At 41.0% G+C, this 23,618-nt stretch overlaps 1 protein-coding gene across 1 annotated transcript; it reads left to right on the top strand.

Moving 5' to 3' along the window:
• LOC136434720 (vasopressin V2 receptor-like) lies at nucleotides 1-19,020 on the top strand. Its single transcript, XM_066427744.1, has 4 exons — nucleotides 1-1,565; nucleotides 3,560-3,743; nucleotides 16,826-17,027; nucleotides 17,581-19,020. The coding sequence occupies exons 1-4, from the start codon at nucleotides 1,193-1,195 to the stop codon at nucleotides 18,022-18,024; spliced, it is 1,203 nt and encodes a 400-aa protein (XP_066283841.1). The 5' UTR covers nucleotides 1-1,192; the 3' UTR covers nucleotides 18,025-19,020.
• Nucleotides 19,021-23,618: the final 4,598 nt, after the last annotated feature.

Below are 23,618 nucleotides of genomic sequence, written 5' to 3' on the forward strand. Positions count from 1 at the left end.
TTGGTATCTGTTGCGTCAAATTCTAGGAAACGGTCATCAGTTTCTTCAAGGTCGCATATCATATTCCAGTCAGTTTCGTATCTTCTTTGAAAACATTCCTATTTGAAACAGTTGATGATTACCAATGGTTTGAAATATAGATTGTTCAAATGACGGAGGCACCAGGCCCTTCAGTTGATTCAAATTTAACGTCCGCGATGAGTCATCTAAATTGCATTTGATGTTCAAACGAAGCCCATGTGTAATTCATCATCCAAGTATTATGACTTGGCCGTAACAGATAAATGGCTCCAATCACAAATCATAAAGGCGCCTGACGCTTTAAAAGTGATCAATAGTCACCGCTTCATTCTGAAGTCACCTGACAGACGAAACAACTTGTTGGTTAAACATGAAGCAGAGCTGCTTGACATTCCTTGACGACTCTTTCGCCCACTGCAGCAACGTCCAGAGAGCTGGTGGATAAAGCGTGTGTTCCACGGATTAACCGGACTGCCCATCCCTGAGCGAGCGGGGTCTGATGCATCAGGAACCGTAGGCGTCTTCAGTTAAGCTGATGGATGCAGACGACAAAAGAAGAAGACAACCCAGGGACTTCTCTCTCTAAGAACTATCTAAAACCTTCAAAAGCTATCTCGGACCGCGCATTTGTATCCACGTTCGGAAAGGTAAGAAGCCTGAAGCGCTCCACAAAGACGAAGGATCTGTAATCGTGTGGGGATAGAGTCTCACTTTTGTTGGTTTGTCTTTTCGATTAACTGAAATTACGTGAGCGTCCATGAGAGGGTTGACCAGATGTGACCCGGCATGCAGAGGCATCCGCGGCTTTAAAAGGGGAATCGCAGGTTATATAAAGGTTGAGCAGAATCAGTCCTTACCATATGGAGCTAATGAGTCTGCCAAACGAAAAGGTTGAGGGAATAACACTTGCCTAAGAAAAAGGTAAATAGAGGGAAAGCTGTGCATGTGACGATACCATTGACGACGATGAAGTAGCTTCTTGCATTCATTCGATAGACTCTGATCTACCCGGCTTTTCGTTTGATCTTCGATTGAGTCTATCAAGAACCGCGTTTCGTTTTTATTCAAAGGCGCTGGACAAAGATGGCGCAGGACGTGGCGACCACGTAGGTTGGAACACGGACAAAGTGGAAGTTCTCTTCTGACGGGGACTCTGATCTCAGGCTTCGCCATGAGCGTGAACGTAACACCGACTGAGGAGGACGGATTCCATTTCGAATCGAACTCCACCACCAATGACAACATTTGGACCTCTTCTGTTATCCAGAGAGTCACAACCATCGCTGTCATTATGTTCATGGCGCTGGTAGGGAACGGTTTCATCATCACCGTTCTGACGACTTCTTCAACCAAACAACGCTTCAGCAGAGTCAACATCTTCATCCTGAATCTGGCCATCGGTGATCTCTGTGTGTGTGCCGTTACCATGACTACGGAGATCATGTTCGTAGCGTTCGACCAGTGGGTGCTCGGATCAGCCATGTGCAAGATCGTCGTGTACGGACAGGTCGTCACATTGGCCAGCACCACGTTCATACTCACAGGTAGGAAAGAAAACTTCTAAAATATGATAATACAATTTGTTATCAAAAATGCTCCGTTCAGATGGAAGCTAAAATGCAGTACTTTGGTAGAAACTGGCTTTTCTGAGTTTGTCGAATTAATCAATCAATCAATCCATCAATCAAACGTTTTTTTGTTTGTTAAAAAAACAAGAGACAGTTGGCAGTCATGGGCTGCATTATGCTGAGTTGGCAGCAATTATGACCTGAGCTTTAGATTACCTTGTTTAAGTGGTAGAGGCATAAGTTGATTGAGTAAAATACCATAGAACCACTGGCATTATCACTGGCTGCGAAGACTTTATCCCTAGAAAGCGTCCAGGCCAGATCGTATAACACATTGATTCCTTAAAATGGCCGCTTCCGAAAGCAACTGTGTTCTGTCAACATTCTTTGGATGTAAGGGAAACCCCGTGACGATCGGAGGGAAGCCAACACATGTCATACATCAATTTTAAGTAGCAGTAACAATAGATCAGTGCCACTCACTGATACATCCAGCAGGCACTTAGTCCCATTAGCTATACCCATGTTATGAATCACAGATAGAGGCGTAACATATTGATGGACCCCAGGCGCTGATTGTTACGGGAACGGTAGTTGCCATTTGAAACGGTCGGCGCCACATCGCTGACCGCTCGGTGCCCATGTCCAAGCGTATCACCACTTGTTTCTGGGGCAAAACGTATAGAAATGTACAAGAACGTATAAAAACAGTTGTCTCAGTTGTATTTTTCCTCCATCCTGCTAACATTGCCAAATTCCATGATTGAGATCTTTAAGTTATACATTGTTCGTTTTGTCAAACACGAAACTAGAAAACTAGGACACTACCTTGAACTGCTGGAAGTCCTTCACGATTAACTTACATCAGGGATGGTAGTTAAGCAGATTAGGGACCAGATAGAGTCGCTTAGGCAGTTCCCAATGGACAGACCTGGAAGTCTTTAATTGTATCCACCAATGGCCTTCCTGTTTCTAATCGGATTAAATCAAAATAAGGTCATTTGGCGATTTGCCAATGTTACATGTAATTCGCAGATAATTTGAAAAATTGGCAAAGAAATGGGCCGTTTGGTACATCCCCGAAAGATGGTTCAAATTCAAAAGAAGAATGGTACATGATTCCGCCATCCTGAAAAGATACGTCTAAATAGATCTCCAACTCACCGTTCCCCAATATAATACACTCCTACGACTACGAGATATCTAAACTATGCATGCCTGGGGGTACTGCACTAGAGATCTCTCAAACACGCACTGTTTTTCAAAGAGGCGGATTTATGTAACCTGGCGGATTAATGTTGATAGAGGTCATCGTTACATGGTTACCAGTTTTGCGGCCAATACCTGAAGAGTTATCGACATGGACATTTTGGTGTCATGCAAAACTGATTCATCAACTGCATGCACGACAATTACTGAAACAAATCCATAACACTACCAACAGTATAGGATTGATATACCAAGAAAGGCAAAGATAAAAGAATACTAAATAAGACTATTGATACAAAATGTATGGTAAAAGTCAAGGAATAAAAGAGAGAAACATTCCTGTACCTGTGGCTGGGTTTACACACGTATTTCCAAGCAAGAGTGTACTTGGAAACGCGTATGTAAACCGGGCATGTATCTATATATATATAGCCGGTATAACCACACAAGATTTGCAGGCACGCGGCGCATCAGCAGCTGTTTATATTACACTGAACGACCTGTCACACTTAATATTTTCACATCCAACTCCCAGCATTGTTTAAAGCTATCTAGTGAGGACGCTTCTGTAGTACTTGGTGACAACGAGTTCCACTCCGACAGTTCTAGGGGAAAATATTTTTGGAACACCTAGATTTTAGGTTGCTAATTCTGTTGCTTCATGGCATGACTCTCTCTCTTTTGTTTTAGCAGGTACTAGATATTTTGTAGCTGGTAAGTCCAACATTTGATAATGTATAAAATGTTGCTGTTTTCCCTAGCTATGACCATTGACCGGCACAAGGCCATCACCAAGCCGCTGCACTTCCAGAGCGAGTCCTCCGCCCGCCGCATGGTGTCGCTCTCCTGGTTCCTGGCCTTCATCGTGGCCATCCCGCAGCTGCTGATTTTCGTGGAGGAGGAGCGGCAGAGTGCTACAGGAGCGGACAAACACGTGTGTGTGAGGTAGGCTATTCTGTTCATCTGCAGCCCAAATGTCTTGATGTCATGGATGGCCCCCACTTCCGTCACTAGTAGACGGCGATCGCGCTGTGTGACCCTTGACTCCATAATTAGAATACCATGCAAAATACAAAGATAAAAGGTAAAGCAGTCATCCTCAAATGAGGTGAAGCATGATGCATTCTGTAGTAGCTAGTGGTGGTGAAATACGGCGTCGCTACGGCTGGCGTTTTTGGCCAAGCACACCCGGCCATCCCTACTCTTCTCGATAAGTGTGTGGGGTTCTTTGTAAATTGTTTTTTCCCAAAATGTGACAAAAAGAAAACAAAGAAAAGTAATGGTAGTGTACAAACATCTTCTTATATCATTTATTTCTAATACATCATATCACATTACATTACATTATATAATATATTTGATAAAGTTTGATACTTTACTTCAACACAAGCAAATGTAGGTCACCTCGAATTTTCAGTCGCTCTTACGTCGAGTTTCTTCAGGTGTTATTCAATTACTCTGAGCACGTGACCTTAGGAACACCTGACTGGAGTAATGAATCGTAATTTCCTGGAAATGTATAAATTTGTATATAATATAACATATATAAAATCTTATCATACACTGTTCCGGAACTCGTCTACAGTGTAGAACAAATGGCCTAGCTAGCCATATTTTCTCATTTGACTTCTTCTTTTATAATTATCTTTCTTGATTACATACCGTGTTCCGCTGGACTACTGGGTTATTTTGCTCTGGAGGGCGGGTTAACAAACAGAACCCGGTAGCTGTTACAAAACTGTGCGTAGGTGAAAACAACGACCGATGTGGGCGACAACAGAGCCTAGGGATCTCCCAATGATATATAATGGTCCTTGGATAAGCTCATGATCCTGAGTAAAGTCTAAGGTCTGAGGGCCTGAATAATGATTTATCTTACGGCTGACAGTTTAGCCTCAGCTCACAAGAGACGAAACATGCAGCGCCCCCGTTAATCTTAATTGAACATTAATCAAAAGAGTCTTGGATGACTAATCACAGAGGATTTACCACGACCCTGCATGTCATATAATATAATGTATGTCTCGGTTTAATGGATTGACGACACCGGTGAGCAACTTATTAGGACTAAGCGATCAGGGGAAAAGCCTAGTAATCGTTTTAGTTAATTGAATACATCCCCCAACGGAACAGTTACGCAGTGCAAAACTGTGTCACCGCTTCCGTCTTTCCAGCCCACTGGCTGTTATCCATCATGTAAAGGTATTACGGTGCAGGTGACGAGTTTTCGTTCTGGTAAAAGTGCGATTGCGTCTTGTCATCTACTTGTTTCTCCTCCTAATGTGAAAGGATATTTGATGTACGTCACCGGTTGGCGTCATTGCAAAAAGGGCATCTTAACGCTTACGACTTAAGTGTTCAGTTGTTGGTAAATCCTGATGTAAATAGGATTCTTCTTGTACGTAACTCAGTGGTCGTTATGGTAAAAGCGTGGCCGCGCTTGCGTCTCTGCTATGTGTTTCCGCTATTTGTTATCTAAAGGAATATTAGGAGGGTGTCAGGGGATGCAGTTATGTTGAAAGTATGTCTGCGTTAGCCTCCGTTGCAGGCTCTGAACCGGCTATTTTGGGGGCTAAATAATACACTTTTTGCAGCCAACCCGTAACTATCAGCCAACCCCGTAATTATCAGCCGGCTGATAGTTACGGGGTTGGCTGATAGTTACGGGTTGGCTGCAAAAAGTGTATTATTTACCCCTCCAAAAAGCCGGTTCAGAGCCTGCAACGGAGGCTAGTCTGCGTTTCCTCCTTCTCCCCAAACCATGTGTTGTTATCCATCCTGTACAAATATAACGTTACCTGTGCAGATGTCGAGTTGTCGTTCTGGGGAAAAGTGCGTTTGCATCTTGTCATCTAACTCTTAATGTCAAAGGACATTCAGCGTACGTCAACAGTAAGTTCGGGCGTCATAGCAAAAGTTAATCTTAACGGATCTTTATAGTGTTCAGTGGGTAAATCTTGATGTAAAATGATTCTTCTGCAACGTTACCAAGTGGTCGTCATGGTAAAGCGTGACCCCGCTTGCGTCGTCTTTGTTATGTGTTTCCGCTATTTGTTATTTAAAATGTTACTAGGAATGTGTCAATTGATGCCGTTATGGTGAAAGTGTGTCAGTGTTTGCGTCATTCGCACCTACTTGATTTGACGTGCGTACGTAACTCGTTACGTTGAAAGTGCGTCCGTGATGGCGTATTTGCTGTGTACTTGTGTAATTCTGCTCACTAATATGTAAAACGATATCCCGTACAGGTGCAGCTGGACAAGAAAAATTAAGCATAATGATCGTTTACGCCAAATGACAGTTGTTCAAGCAACTGGCTAAAATTCTGAAGCAGTCAGACGTTTCAGACAGCATCCGCTACCAGAGTTTTGGTATGAAATCTGGTTCTCCAGTTTTTCCCTTAAGTCACTTAACGAAAGACAGCGGATGCTGTCTGAAACGTCTGACTGCTTCAGAATTTTAGCCAGTTGCTTGAACAACTGTCATTTGGCGTAAACAATGCTTATTTTTTTCTTGTCCAGCTGGGCACCTGTACTGGATATAGCCAGTTGCTTGAGTAACTGTCATTTGACGTATCTTAGGCTGAGGTGTAGTTTGCGGCCTACAAAGTGGGCTTTTTCCCGGATGCCTGACTTTCATTAACATATAATGAGTCTTGTTTAATTTCTGAATTCTCTCCTTACCATTTCCGCGGTGTACATCGTGTTTTCGAAGAGATATATCTGACCCAATTTCCCAAGTCCCTGTAGAAATCAGACATCGCGGAGACTTTATGTTCTTGACAGTTAACTACCTGGTTTCCCAAAGGCTCAAACGTGTCACGAAGCATACAATGCTGTATTTTCTAGTGATCATGACTGGATTAATCATGTGAAGGATGTTCTCAATTATCACGGCCTTGGATATATATGGATGAATCCTAAATGTTATAAAGTAGACTATATTGAACATCAACTCAACTGCAGACTACAGGATGCACATATACAAGAGTGGTTTAGTTGTGTAAGCAATAATTCAAAATTGTCCCTTCTTCACAAATCCAAAAATCATTATGTACAAGAAAAATATCTTTATGATGTGAATAGTGTTGAAATCCGTAAAGCGATAACACAGTTAAGAATTAGTAGCCATAGATTGAATATAGAAACAGGTAGATACTTTAATGTAGCTCCCGACCAAAGGTTTTGCCCATTCTGTCCTAATCGAATTGAAGATGAGTTTCACTTTATTATGGAATGCTCTAAATATGATGCCCTACGAGTTGAGTTATTCACTTTTCTCAATTCAAGTACTTCAGATTTTAAGACACTCAATGCCACAGATAGATTTGACTATATATTTAGATGCAACAGCTCATGCAATGTTAAAATAGGCAAATATATAAAAGATTGTTTTGTTATTAGAAAAAATAATGATACTCAAAATTAGAAAACTTGAATCATGTAAAACCTAAGATAGTCATTTTGATGTAGTGAATAGTTTTATTCCATACTCATGTCTTGTTCTATGTTTACTGTTGTTGCCATACTTTGTACCTGCTACAATGGTCGCGCAATAAAGTTCTTCTTCGTGTCATCAAGGGAACTCATTAAAGAGAAAATAACATAGACACAGATAATGCTCTCTTGATAAAGTCAGGGTAGAGAAAAACAATCGAAATACGTTAATTTAGGGGACTTTGATTACCCTATGTAAAAGACTAAGCTTGGCAGCATAATCTGATATTCAGTTATGGCCTGCATCTCTCCAAACGATGTCATGTAGGGCTGTAAGTTTGCCTGATATCCAAGTTTAAAGTCGTCTGTCGATGTTAAGCAGGTAAAAGCTGATTGGTTGACCTACAAAAATAATTATACATGATGTCCTGGTAGATTCTGCCGACAGTTGTGCTCCGCAGATCTTTAACCGATGTTATACTGGGTTATAAGTTTGCCCTAGAAAGTTTCCTGTCGATACAAAAAAAATGTAGATTATTGAAGCTAATCAGTGACCTGAATTCATAAGATACACAGTTTCCTTGCATATTATGTCGATAAAATTGATTTCAGTGTCTGCTCGCGGTTGTTGTCCGCAGTCTAGAACGGAATACAAAAGACTGCAAAATCTCCGGGTGACCTTCTTTGCTTTTTAATTACACCACGCATGGAACTATCAAAGCGACTTCGATAACTAATGGGTACCAATATATTATATTGACGCAGATGATTCTATTCGCCTAGATATCAAAGAAAAAGTAGGCATGGATATCAAGAAAAGGAAATTGATTTCTCAGATGGCCGTGCCAGGGGACCTAGTCTACATTTTCTTCCACCTCTCTGATTGGCTGTCTGACAGTGTTTCTCTGAAAAACAAATTAATTGGAATGAAGAAGCCGACGATGCTGTCCTGTCCACTAGACCACAGCTGGCACGGAAATTTGATTTCTCTTTTGAGTGGCGTTCCTGGCGACTTCAAATATTTTTCCGGCCGATGTCATTAAATGCTGACAATGTTGGCGTAATGACTTGCAGGGGACGTCCAATTTATTATTTTTTAGTTTCTTTCATGTCAATTGCTACTACCAATTACGACGATGAAAGTTTCATATATAATGTCACAAAAGTAGGTGCCCTATTTTATGTCCGCTTCAACATCGCACAACAAAAACCCAATCTATGAAATAGTATTTACAGAAACTATGTTGGAGGAAAAGTTAGTTTGGATTTTCTTGATAAGATGAAACAATGATGTAAGGTATCTTGTAATTGTTTTATTTAATCATACCTATTAATTCTTTCTTCTTCAATATCAAATTTGAGTTACAGTAACGCGTGAATTTCACCAACACGTACGCCGTATGTAAAAAATGTTTCGCCGAAACGTCAAACAGCTACGTGAACTTGGGAAAAGAAGTATATGACGGCAGGCGTACGGTGTTATTTCCTGACGTGTCAGAAGGAGGCGCTAGTGCCAACTGGAGATATCTTCTCGAGCCACGGCAAGTTCATGGCCGAAGGCCGGCTGCCAGCGGATATTGAAGTATCAAGTAAACGATGAGTATGCAACACCGTACTTATAATGGCGGTGAAGATTATATGAAGTGACTCCTGTACTATCCCACTTTTACCTGTGTATAGATTTTGTTTCATTCTGTATTGGTGTTAATCTTTTTCTTCAATTTCAATTTCATCGATAGACAGTTTTTGTTTTTGCTACGTTTTACAATTGATTAATTCTGCGTCTTTTTACATGCCGTCAGGTCATCGTCATTCGGAAGAACTTATTGCACGACAATTGTGCACGGTACTAAAATGTATGGCAACAACTATTGAATATAGTACAAAATAGAGATATAGATTAAAATTTAATATCCTGATTGCTAATACTATAAGGGCTAGCATAAGTCTTTGACATAGAGTTACAATCGATTGGGGTAATCATTAGTTCCGGTATGGTTTTTTTAAATTGCAAAGCAGTCTTTTTTATATTCATGTTCAAACCTGTCTGTAGCATCAAGACTCTTAAAATCTGTTGTACTTGATTCGGGAAATGTGAATGAATCATAACGTAAACATCATATCTAAACATTCCATGACAAAGCGAAATTCATCTTCAATTTGCGTTGGACAAAATGGGCAAAAGCTTTGGTCAGTTATGTGTCACGTCATGTCCACGTTTATAACATGGTCATGGCATGCAGTGCGGCGAAAGAGGCCATGGCCTCGCATGATAAGCAATTTAACCTTCCTGGCCTTTAAATCGACATGCTTACACTTTTAATGCTTTCCGTGAGAGAGACAAAGAGGGTAGTCAGTTCCACTTGCTACGTACATTAAGACTACTTACGAGAAGCCTTGGCACCTACGTTTTTTCCAATTTCATTTGAATACCTTAGTCAAGGTCCCTATTTTTCGTGAAATGTTGGGGTCATTGGCCTGCCGGTACGTTCCGGTAATTTGACCAGAAATTGGGTGATTTCGCTATCTCTTTGCCCTTGCTTATTAACTTTGATGCAGTAGAACTCGAACCAACAGGACTCATTGTGTATCAAAGAGAGAGGAAGAGAGAGAGAGAGAGAGAGAGAGAGAGAGAGAGAGAGAGAGAGAGAGAGAGAGCAAATGTAGGCCACCTCGAATTTTCAGTCGCTCTTACGTCGACTTTCTTCAGGTGTTATTCAATTACTCTGAGCACGTGACCTTAGGAACACCTGACTGGAGTAATGAATCGTACTTGCCTGGAAATGTATAAATTTGTATATAATATAACATATATAAAATCTTATCATACACTGTTCCGGAACTCTTCTACAGTGTAGAACAAATGGCCTAGCTAGCCATATTTTCTCATTTGACTTCTTCTTTTATATCTTTCTTGATTACATACCGTGTTCCGCTGGACTACTGGGTTATTTTGCTCTGGAGGGCGGGTTAACAAACAGAACCCGGTAGCTGTTACAAAACTGTGCGTAGGTGAAAACAAAGACCGATGTGGGCGACAACAGAGCCTAGGGATCTCCCAATGATATACAATGGTCCTTGGATAAGCTCATGATCCTGAGTAAAGTCTAAGACGCCAGCCGCCTTCCATTTGACGCTATCACAAGAAGATGAATAGGTCTGAGGGCCTGAATGCTGATTTATCTTGTACATGTAGCTAACAGTTTAGCCTCAGCTCACAGGAGAGGAAACATGCAGCGCCCCTGTTAATCTTAATTGAACATTAATCAAAAGAGTCTTGGAAGACAAATCACAGAGAATTTGCCACGACCCTGCATGTCATATAATACAATATATGTCTCGGTGTAATGGATTGACGACACCGGTGAGCAAGCTTATTAGGACTGAGTGATCAGGGGGAAAGTCTGGTAATCGTTTTTGAACGTTTTAGTTAATTGCATACATCCCCCAACGGAACAGTTCCGCAGGGCGAAACTGTGTCACCGCTTCCGTCTTTCCAGCCCACTGGTTGTTATATCATGTAAAGGGATTACGCTGCAGGTGACGAGTTTTCGTCCTGGTAAAAGTGCGATTGCGTCTTGTCATCTACTTGTTGCTCCTCTTAATGTGAAAGGATATTTGATGTACGTCACTGGTTTGCGTCAGTACAAAAAGTGCATCTTAACGCTTACGAATTTATAGTGTTCAGTTGTTGGTAAATCTTGATGTAAAATGATTCTTCTCGAACGTAACCAAGTGGTCGTCATGGTAAAAGCGTGGCCCTGTTTGCGTCTCTGCTATGTGTTTCCGCTATTTGTTATCTAAAAGGATATCAGGAATGTGTCAGTTGATGCCGTTATGGTGAAAGTGTGTCAGTGTCTGCGTCTTTCGCACCTACTTGATTCGACGTGCGTACGTAACTCGTTACGTTGAAAGTGCGTCTGTGTTGGCGTATTTGCCGTGATCTTCTCCTCGCTAATATGTAAAACGATATCCCGCATAGGTGCACAGCCAGATAAGACAAAAATAAGTAGTTATTCAAGCAACTGGATAAATTTTGAAACAGTCCGACGTTTCAGACAGCATCCGCTACCAGAGTTTTGGTATAAAACCTGGTTCTCCAGTTATTCCCTTTAGTCACTGACGAAAGACAGCGGATGCTGTCTGAAACGACTGTTTCAAAATTTTATCCAGTTGCTTGAGCAACTGTCATTTGGCGTATCGTAGGCTTACGTGTAGTTTGCGGCCTAAAACGTCGACTTATTACCTGGATGCCTGACCAGATGTCTTGTTAAATTTCTGAATTCAGCCTTACCATTTCCGCGGTGTACATCGTGTTTTCGAAGAGAGAAATCTGACCCAATTTCCAAAGTCTCTGTAGAAAATCAGACATCGCGGAGACTTTATATAATTATGTTCTTGGCAGTTAACTACTTGGTTTCCGAAAGGCTCAAACGTGTCATCAAGGGAATTCATCAAAGAGAAAATTACAAAGACACAGATTATGCTCTCTTTATAAAATCAGGGCAGATAACAACAATCGAATCACGTTAATTTGGGGGACTTTGATTACCCTTTGTAAAAAGATTAAGCTTGACAGCATAATCTGATATTCAATTATGGCCTCCATCACTCCAAATTATGTTATGTAGGGCTGTAAATCTGCCTGATACCCAAGTTAAAAGTTGTCTGTCAATGAAAAGCAGGTAAAAGCTGATTGACGACCTACAAAAATTATACATCATGCCATGGTAGATTATGCCGACAGTTGTGGTCCGCAGATCTTCAACCGATGTTATGCTGGGTTATAAGTTTGCCCTAGAAAGTTTCCGGTCGATACAAAGAATGTAGATTACTGAAGCTAATCAGTGACCTGAATTCATAAAATACACAGTTTCCTTGCATGTTATGTCGACAAAATTGATTTCAGTGTCTGCTCGCGGTTGTTGTCCGCAGTCTAGAACGGAATACAAAGGACTGCAAAATCACCGGGTGACCTTCTTTGCTTTTTAATTACACCAAGCATGGAACTCTCAAATCAATTTTGATAACTATATCAGTACCAATATGGATTGAAGCAGATGATTCTATTCGCCTAGATATCAAAGAAAAAGTAGGCACGGATACCAAGGAAAAGGGAATTGATTTCTGAGATGGCAGTGCCGGGGGACGTAGTCTACATTTTCTTCCACGGCTCTGATTCGCTGTCTGTCAGTGTGGCTCTGAAAAACAGATTAATTGGACTGAAGAAGCCGAACATGCTGTCCTGTCCACTAGATCACAGCTGGCACGGAAATTTAATTTCTCTCTTGAGTGGCGTTTCCTGGCGACATCAAAATATTTTTCCGGCCGATGTCATTAAATGATGACAATGTTGGCGTAATGGCTTGCAGGGGACGTCCAATTTACGATTCTTTCATGTCAAATACCACCTTCCAATTACGATGATGAGAGGTTCATACATAATGTCACAAAAGTGGGTGCCCTATTTCATGTCCGCTTCAACATCGCAAAATAAAACCCCAATCTATGAGATGGGAGTTATAGAAACTATGTTGGAGGAAAAGTTAGCTTGGATTTTCTTAATAATATGAGACAATGATACAAGGTATCTTGTGATCGTTTTTTAAATCATACGTAGTAATTCTTTCTTTTTCAATATCAAATTTAAGATACAATTACGCGTGAATTTCACCAATACGTACGGGTAGGTAAAAATGTTTCGCCGAAACGTCAAACTGAGCTACGTGAACTTGGGAAAAGAAGTATATGACGGCAGGCGTAAGGTGTTATTTCATGACGCGTCACAGGGAGGCGCTAGTGCCAACTGGAGATATCTTCTCGAGCCAAGGCAAGTTCATGGCCGAAGGCCGGCTGCCAGCGAATATTGAAGTATCGAGTAAACGATGAGTATGCAACACCGTACTTATAATGGCGGTCAAAAGTGACTAAAGTTACTCCTGTACTATCCCGCTTTTACCTGTATATAGATTTCATTCTGTATCATCATCATCATACATCAAAGCATTGGTGTTAATCCTTTTCTTCAATTTCAATTTCATCGATAGACAGGTTTTTAAAATCCATTTGCTTCGTTTTACAATTGATTAATTCTGCGTCTTTTTACATGCCGTCAGTTCATCGTCATTATGAAAAACGTCTACTTATTACCTGGATGCCTGACCTTCATCAACGTATAATGAGTTTTGTTTAATTTTTGAATTCTGTCCTTACCATTTCCGTGGTGTACATCGTGTTTTTGAAGAGATATATCTGACCCAATTTCCCAAGTCTCTGTAGAAATACTAGAAAATCAGACATCGCGGAGACTTTATGGATATGTTTTTGGCATGCAGTTTACTACTTGGTTTCCGAAAGGCTCAAACGTGTCATCAAGGGAATTTATCAAAGAGAAAATTACATAGACACAGATAATGCTCTCTTTATAAAATCAGGGCAGATAACAACAATCGAATTACGTTAATTTGGGGGACTTTGATTACCCTATGTATAAGATTAAGCTTGGCAGCATAATCTGATATTCTATTATGGCCTCCACCTCTTCAAACGATGTCATGTAGGGCTGTAAGTTTGCCTGATACCCAAGTTAAAAGTTGTCTGTCGATGTTAAGCAGATAAAAGCTGATTGACGACCTACAAAAATAATAATACATCGTGTCATGGTAGATTACATGTTTGCCGACAGTTGTGCTCCGCAGATCTTTAACCGATGTTATACTGGGTTATAAGTTTGCCCTGGAAAGTTTCCTGTTGATACAAAAAAAATGTAGATTAGTGAAGCTAATCAGTGACCTGAATTCATGAAGTACACAGTTTTCTTGCATATTATGTCGATAAAATTGATTTCAGTGTCTGCTCTTGATTATTGTCCGCAGTCTAGAACGGAATACAAAAGACTGCAAAATCTCCGGGTGACCTTCTTTGCTTTTTAATTGCACCACGCACGGAACTTTCAAAGCGACTTCGATAACTAATGGGTACCAATATAGATTGAAGCAGATGATTCTATTCGCCTAGATATCAAAGAAAAAGTAGGCATGGCTATCAAGAAAAGGGAATTAATTTCTCAGATGGCAGTGCCAGGGGACCTAGTCTACATTTTCTTCCACCTCTCTGATTCGCTGTCTGACAGCGTTTCTCTGAAAAACAAATCAATTGGACTGAAGAAGCAGACGATGCTGTCCTGTCCACTCGGTCACAGCTGGCACGGAAATTTAATTTCTCTCTTGAGTGGCGTTTCTGGCGACTTTTCCGGCCGATGTCATTAAATGCTGACAATGTTGGCGTAATGACTTGCAGGGGACGTCCAATTTACGTTTCGTTCATGTCAAATGCCACCTTCCAATTACGATGATGAAAGGTTCATACATATTGTCACAAAAGTAGGTGCCCTATTTTGATGTCCGCTTCAACATCGCACAATAAAAACCCCATCTGTGAGATAGGAGTTACAGAGATTATGTTGGAGGAGAAGTTAGTTTAGGTTTTCTTAATAATATGAAACAAAGATGTAAGGTATATCTTGTAATCGTTTTTGTAATAATACCTAGAAATACTTTCTTTCTCAAGATCAAATTTGAGATACAGTAACGCGTGAATTTCACCAATACCTACAGGTATGTAAAAATGTTTTGCCGCACATCAAACAGAGGCACGTGAACTTGGGAAAAGAAATGTATGACGGCAAGCGTAAGGTGTTATTTCATGACGCGTTAGAGGGAGGCGCTAGTGCCAACTGGAGATATCTTCTCGAGCCAAGGCAAGTTCATGGCCGAAGGCCGGCTGCCATGCAGCGGATATTGAAGTATCGAGTAACGCTCGTTCTCATTTGAATGTACACATTTTGTAACTTCCGTTACCGTTTGAAGTAAGACGATTCTGACATTAAGAAATGGCACATATAAGGTGCCAAAGGTTCGTTTTTAAAAGCCTGAATAGTTTTAAGCCGTCATAACAACGACAGTTTTATGTCAGGAACGTCTTACTTCAAACGGTAACGGAAGTTACAAAATGTGTACAGTTAAATGAGAACGAGCGGTAAACGATGAGTATGCAACACCGTACTTATAGTGGCGGTGAAAATTGAATAAAGTGACTCCTGTACTATCCCACTTTTACCTGTGTATGGATTTTGTTTCATTCTTTATCATCATCATACATCAAAGCATTGGTGTCAATCTTTTTCTTCAATTTCAATTTCAACAATAGACAGTTTTTTAAAACCAATTTGCTACTTTTTCCAATTGATGAATTCTGCTTATCATTGCATGTCGTCAGTTCATCGTCATTCTGAAGAACTTGATTGCACAACAATTGTACTCGGTACAATGTATGGCAGCAACTATTAAACAAAGCACAACATAGAGGAATAAAATAAAACTTAACATCCTAATTACTTATACAATGAGGGCTATCATAAGTATTTTATATAGTGTTACAATTGAGTGGGAATAATTACGTTACGGTAATAACTTATGGTAGTTTTTCTAATGACAAAGCAGTCTTTTACATATTTAACGTTACCTATTTTTGCATTGTTGGGGTTGTTGTATCTCAAGATATATTCAAATCTGCCTGTGGCTTCGAGACTCTCAAAATCTGTTGTAGTTGATTGAAGAAATTTGAATGAATCACTTATTACGTAAACATCATATTTAAAACACCCCATGACCAAGTAAAATTCATCTTCAATTTGCTTTGGACAAAATGGGCAAACCCGTTGATCAGTTATGTGTAACGTCATGTCCACGTTTATAACATGGTCAGGGTATGTTGTACGGAGAAAGAGGCCATGGCCTCGCATAATTAGCAATTCAACCTTCCTGGCCTTTTGAATCGACATATTTACACGTAAAATGCTTTCCGAGAGAGAGAGAGAGAGAGAGAGAGAGAGAGAGAGAGAGAGAGAGAGAGAGAGAGAGAGAGAGAGAGAGAGAGAGAGAGAGAGAGAGAGAGAGAGAGAGAGAGAGAGAGAGAGAGAGAGAGAGAGAGAGAGAGATTCTAATGGTTTATGATTTGTTGTTATCGAGGGCGTCTGTAACACCCCATTCCACTAGGGCGGCGACCTCGCTGCGATCGCGCTGCGACGTAAAATTTTGACAGAGCACTCAACGAATTGCATAGATGAAAGACTCCTGTTCTTACTATTTGTGTGTTTTGTTGTCTTTCCAGTCATACTTGTACATCTTGTATGATATTCCAACAGCGCGATCGCTGTCAAGTGGAATGGGGCCTAACGAGCGAGGATTGATCGCTCTGAGTCCTGAATAGAGCGAACTCATGGCAATATATTTACTTATGGTAGAGTTAGGGATGATGCTCTCGACATGGTATTTCTCTTGATATGGAGACGCACCAGGCAGCCGCACCAGGCGGTCTGGACTAGCTAACATAATATTTTTCTTTATATGAAGGTTCGTCTGTTCTACTTTGACCCGTTGCTGAGGTTACACTTCTGTTCAGGTCATGTGACATAGACTTCGAGTTATTTCAACTTGAGAATGGTCAGGGGACTGACCAGAGGCTTGTTGGTGAATGTTTTACATCGTGTATGGAGATCACATGTAAAACTATAGCTATATTTCTCTTTAGTCAGGGGTACACGGCTGAATGGCAGAGGAAGGCGTACGTTTCGTGGCTGGCGTTCTACGTGCTGGTGGCGCCCACCATCATCATCTCCTCCTGCTACATCCGCATCGTCTGGACCCTGTGGCACACCGAGTCCACCTGCCCCAGCGGGCAGAACTACAGCAGCCGCAGCAGAACAGACACCATCTCTAGGGCCAAAATAAAAGTGGGCACAACTTTCACTCAAGTTTTTGTGAGGCCTATAGCTAGTTAAGAAAATGCAGATGGATGTGTGTTTCTAATCTGGGTGCAATCCTAGTTAGTTTACCGGGCTCTCATACTAGTTAATACTAGGGTCACATTTCCAACCCGCGGCCCGGCCGGGCAGCTTGCGGGAACGAAAACTATGATGTAGGAGACAACAAAATACACAAAACTCTTAAAGGTTATTCCTTACCATACGGTATGCATGTAATTGATATGCAGCTTTTATTCTTTGTTTTCTCAAACAGCCCGGTCGGGCCCCGGCTTGGAAATGTGACCCTAGCATTAGCTAGTATGGGAGTAACAAACAAATACAAAAAAATAGTAACAAACTATAACAATATTCTAAGTGCATTTAACATTACATAAAAACTATTGTATATAACAAATGCAGTTTAAACATACAGCAACATTCTCCACCGTTCCGTTTGTTTTGATAAGTTTTACATAACTCTTTGCGTGAGTGTTTTGTCAGTAAACTCAATTCACAATTCAAGATTTTTTCTTTATTTCAGACTATCAAGATGACCATCTGCATCGTCTTTGGGTTCGTGACCTGCTGGACCCCGTACTTCGTCGTCACCCTGCATGACGTGTACACGGGCAAGTCCCTCCCGGACGTCGCCTACGTCATCGCCGAGACCATGGCGCTCTTCAACTCCGCCTTCAACCCGATCGTCTACGGTCTGTTCAGCGTGAAGACGAAGAGAAGCCTCAAAGAAGTGTGCTGCTGTCAACAGGCAACACTCTGTCATTCGACATTCTCCAGTTCCGCGACTCCCAGGACGGACGTGGAGACTTTCGCAGACGGCAACTCGTCTCACCGGTTGCATCCGGTCTCAACCAGAAACCGGGAACCAAGCAGAAACGGGGAGAACCGTGGTGGGGTCGAAATGGCTCTTTTATCAGCACCAAACAGAAACTCAGTGTCGCGAGTTCATGCTGAAACTTCTTGCTGATTCTTGTACTGGCAAATAAACAGGAAAAAACAGATGCTGCTGCGCGTCCTTACGAAGGACATTTGATTTTCAACTCTAAAACATCAAAGAGAAGACCGACCTTAGAACTTTTATCCTTAAACTTGCTAATTTCAACACACGCGTGAGAGTATCAGAGAAGTGGTTTCAACTCTACAGTGATCATTCAGACCGGAATAGCTAGGTGCGTGCAAAGGTATTACCTATCGATCCTTATGTCAAGTGTTCCACTTCCGACCGGCGAAGTTGGAAAGTTTGGAAGAGCTGGCAAATCTCGAAGGCGAATGCCAACCACACGTAAGGTTTACGAAGCAGGGCAGATTTTATATGGACACAGGGAGGAAATACTGTAAAAATTGACATCTGTACCGTACTCATGAAACTCAAGAATACTAAATATAGGCTTCAAGTTATAGATATAAGTTTGTATAGACGCTGTGATGTATCGTAATTGTTGGAAAAGCTTGAGTCAATGGACGGTTATTGACTTTGAACATTTGCTTGTCACTGATCTAAGGGAAAGAAACTACGCTCTAACGTTTATGCTTTGTGACTATATACCCGCTGTGAAAGGTCTGCACAATGATTGGAGAATTTGGCAGGTACTCAGAGACAGCCATTGTGTAGGTAAAACTTTCAGATGAAATTATAAAATATTAGGCGATTTATAAGCTAAATCTCAAAGTTTTCTGGATTATGCACATTTTGCACTGTCTACTTATTCCATGCGTTGTATAGAGCTAAGATGAATGGTCAGTGAATTACTCGTTCTATATCAAGTGTAAGTGATTCCATGCGTATGGTAAGTAGATTGCTGGCTATACATCCATCTAGCTTTGGTGGTGTAATAGTTGTCGATATTTCCAGGGGGCTAGCAGTGCAGTAATATATAAATGACATCAGTTCCATACGTACCCCGTAGAATCTATTTGTCGTTAAAAAATGATTCTTCGCTGTAAATAATTGTAGAGTCGTTCGGCTGAACAAAGAGGACATCAATATGGTATTGACGTAGATATTGTGAATCATTGGATGAATTATTAAGTTAGGATGGAAGAATGGTAGGTTTCTATTAGATTATGGAATTTATGAGCTCTCCGATGGGATTGTATCTCAATTTAACGCACAGAATCAAGGGTAATTCAATTGTGGCAAAGTTCTTTGTAAATCTGTCAAAAGAAAGCAACCATTTATAGCCATAACGGCACCTAAAATACGCGATAAACTAGAGCATCGCAACCTGTCGTGTGAGGCTAGCTCTTAAGTGTACGTAGTATCTTAAGGTAAACAACCCCTACTTGAGATTCAAAGCATTTTGTTACATATTCCTTTTACACATCCACGACTTTTGATTCTTGATAAGTGCTACAGATGTCTTAGAGTGTTATTTTTAGAAAGGCCTTACTTATGATAACCTCCCATGAAATGAATATCCAAAAGGGTAAGCCGATAATGTTGTACGTCAGTTACAGTAAAACCATCCTGCCCTCAGTTTTCATTCTTTGATCATCTTTTTTTTTAAATCAGGCCATGTTGATTTGATTATATGGATGACACCCGCTGGCGCTTGTAAATCATACAAAGCAGCTGCAAAATGGACAAATATGTGCTGTAGATTGCAAAATATTCCGGTAAACGGATACTAATGTCGTAGAATCCCAGAGTCAATCCCGAAGTCAAGGAAGAAGATTTGAAAGTACAAAAAGAAGAATCTATTATTCGGTATACCATACGCTGTGTGTTAAGTTTTGTTCGTCCTTCCTGATCACGTAGATGTCCTAATGAAGGCAGTTAATTTTAAAAACCTTTTTTTCATTCACACGCTTAAGCTTGCATCCATTTTTGAGGTTCCCGGAGGATGTCATCCATATAATCAAACCAACATGGCCTTACTACATAAAACGAAAACATACCATATCCATGATGGTTTATACGAGACTATCAGGTTCAGGTGCATTTTATGTGCAATATCATGTTATAATGGACATAACTTTTACTACCCAATTGCTTTCTTAATCGTAGTAGTCCAATCTGAGAGCGTGATTAAACTTTTCATTTAGTTCGAAGACGAGCTATTCGTTTAATTGTTTCCGAACTACTAATCTAATCCTAGGCCGAAAAAAGTTTACAGCCCAATGAATTGCTTTATTAAACTTCAAAGTCCAATCAAAGAATTTTATTTGCCTTGACCTTAGTTTGAAGACGAACTAGACGCATAATTGCTACTAAGATTACTAATCGTATCCAAACTTTAACTTCCTTGTGGCGTCGCCTCTTCAGAGATGTATCAGACGCAAACGAAAGTGCCACCCAATTTATCGGTAATGGTGCTAAAATATTATGCAATCAAGCCACATAATGACGTTGGAATGGTTTCCGGGATCCTAACCACCTGGCTTGTCAGGGAAAGCACACAGTGATGAACGCCAATGTCATTTTCCATTCTAAGAACCGGCAGAGAAAAATCGTTCATGAGCGATCAGCCAATACACCCAGCAATGGTCCATTATCAACCATGGAACCATCCCCTAGAGTTCTCAGTTGATCATAATGGGAAGGGCTTCAAATTTACAACTTCAGAATGAACCCTTGTGAACCCGTGAGATTGGCTAGTCTGTTCGTGTCACAAACCGCTGGAGTTGCAATGCGCACTGGCAGGCTGGCAGCACGTCCATGCCGCACAGGACGTACAAACCGGGTGCCGGAGAATTGCAACGATATTCTTATTTGATAGCAAGATAATTGCTTTTCCTGTACATCCGTCAGCAAGGCAAGCCCACAGAAGCCACTGCGCCTGGAGCAAACCGGGGTTCAATCTATAGACGACACAGTGAACATTAAAAGCATCGATTTCTTTAACACGCCGTTCCTTCGGTGCAATCTTCTTATGCCAGACAGTCGTTCTTCCATATCGAATCCGACTGGCAGGGACCTTGGAATTGATTGCATGATCTTTGCAAACAAAGGCCCGTCGCCAGTTGTTGTATGCCTTCCTTTAATCAATGGATAGGGTGCCGTTAATTATAGAGGGCGATCAGACGGTGTAAGCGTATTCCCAAGATCTACTAATTGTTTGTATTAAGTCATTCTCGCGCAAACAGGCTAATGCTCAGACCTGTCTAGCTGATGTCGATGCACATCGATGACTTTAAGTCTCTGTCTGCCCGTGGCGTCTTTCTTCTTCTGTGGGTGGCTTCTAAGGATCATTTTACACCCAACGAACAACTCCGGATCCAGGCAATGAACCAGAAACAAAGAGACAAAATTGCAGTTCATGATAGTCTGTCTTTTTGATTGAGGACTACTAAAACTGCTTTGGCAATGAGCAAACGACTACAATCAAATATAGATGAGCTTCATTTCACATGTAAGGCCCCCTTCCACTAGACGTCTAGTGATGTGCGACAAAAATTGGTTTTGTGTAAACCTAACTTTTACAATTAGAATATGATGCAAGGTGAAATATGATTGAAATACAACAAAACACAAAACGTAAACAAAATCCGTCTATGAAACTCGCTGAGCGATCTCTCATATATTTGGTCACCTAGCGCTCGCAGTCTCTAGTGGAAATGATATTATGTAATATGTCGGTCGATCACATGTACTATTCAATGTGGACAATATATGATTAGCTTCCGTGATAATACAAAAGCTACTCATCTTTGCGTGAGATAACATATTCGTGAGGTCGTCTGTCGTAAGGCCAGGGTGTTCGGCCCTGGGTTCGAATCCCCTGACGCAACCTATGTTGTGCACTTGGGAAAGACACTTAACACGATTTTCCTTACTCCACCCAGGTGTACAAATGGGTATATTGTATATTCTTCGTGGTACTGGTGAAATACGTCATGAAAAACTTGACTGCGGGGCCAGGTCGTCCTTGTCTGTCCAAAAGTGAAGAAGATATCAGATGGGTTTGTAAGTTTGTATGGCTACCACCCAAGCTATAAAGAAGTGATGTACTAAGGAATGACACATCGAAGTAATAACACAAAGTACTTAGTTCTGAAATGATATCATGCAATATGTAATCAGATAAATGATGTAATATTCAATGATAACAATACATAATTAGCTTCTGGAAATTCGTGATAAAGCAAAAGCAAGTCATCTGGGTATTGAAGTAACATATTAGATGGGTTTATATGTTTGTGTGGCTACTACCCAAGCTACTGAGGATGGAGAAACAATATACGAAGGAATGACACATCGAGGCAATAACACAAAGTACCTACTTCTGATCGGCATACTTTACCCAACTGTAAAGTACTCTGACACCCTTATAACTCCTAGCCAGGGACGTACTAGGCAACCGGGGCATGGGGTGAGAATTAATAACTCTGAAAAATATATGAGTTCGAAAAATACCCAAAGGATATTATGTAATATATAAGCCGATTGCATGTACAATTCAATGATAACAATACATGATTGGCGTCTGGAAAGTCATGATAAAGCAAATTCAATTCATCTTGGTATTGAAGTAACAAATCAAATGGGTTTGTACGTTTGTATGGCTACTACTCAAGCTACTGAGGATGGAGAAACAATATACGAAGGAATGACACATCGAGGCAATTACACAAAATACCTAGTTCTGATCGGCATACTTTACCCAACTGCAAAGTACTCTGACACCCTTATAACTCCTAACCAGTAACGTAGGCAACCGGGGCATGGGGCAAGACTTAATAACTCTGAAAACTGTTAGAGCTTTAAAAAAACTAGGAGACTTCATTTACGAACCCTAAGCTATACATTTATCTCATACTCGGCCCATTACCGAAAACCGTGAGATGGCTGATTCCGGGAGAGAGATGACTGTTGCTGCATCTTAAGGTGATGTGGTTATGGGAATTGCCAGTTGCCCCTGACATTCAGCGCTTATGGGTCCCATTAAAACTGAACTATTAACGGGACGTGTCGTGAATCAATCAGCATCTTAATAGCTGGTCGCTAGTTGGGCAACCTTGGCGTAACGACAGGGTGTTCCGTCCAGAACCCAGCGGTACCGGGTTCGAATCCCCTGACGCCACCGATGTTGAGCCTTTGGGAAAGGCACTTTACACGATTTTCCTCACTCCACCCAGGTGTAGAAATGGGTATATTGACCTCTACACGTTACGCTGTTGAAATAAGTTATGAAAAATTTGAGTGCAGTGCCACGTCGTCCTTGTCTGTCCAAACGCAAAGTGAAAAATAAATTTAAAAAAAACCACATTGGCTTGACAAAGCAATGAATTATACATAATCATCATCTTTCTCTCAGCGGTGCCTAACCACAAGAAAGTGTCAAAGTGCAACTCAATACTCGCCATGATAAAGCGATCTGTTGGTCAACTTAACTTATATCGTTCATTAGTTATTCCACATTTAGATTATTGCTCCCAGGTGTGGTCTCCGCTCATGAGATAGTTCATGCGTAAGGTCGAGGGAGTTCACTGGAGAGCCACCAAATTCATTTGTAACAACAATGAACTGTCATACAGGGATAGACTTATCATTACTACTTTTCAGCCACTGTGTTATAGACGGGAGCTTTTCGATATATCATTTCTTTTTAAATGTTTTCG

The sequence above is a fragment of the Branchiostoma lanceolatum genome, chromosome 5 (genome assembly GCF_035083965.1).
Source record: "Branchiostoma lanceolatum isolate klBraLanc5 chromosome 5, klBraLanc5.hap2, whole genome shotgun sequence".
Lineage (NCBI taxonomy): Eukaryota > Metazoa > Chordata > Leptocardii > Amphioxiformes > Branchiostomatidae > Branchiostoma > Branchiostoma lanceolatum.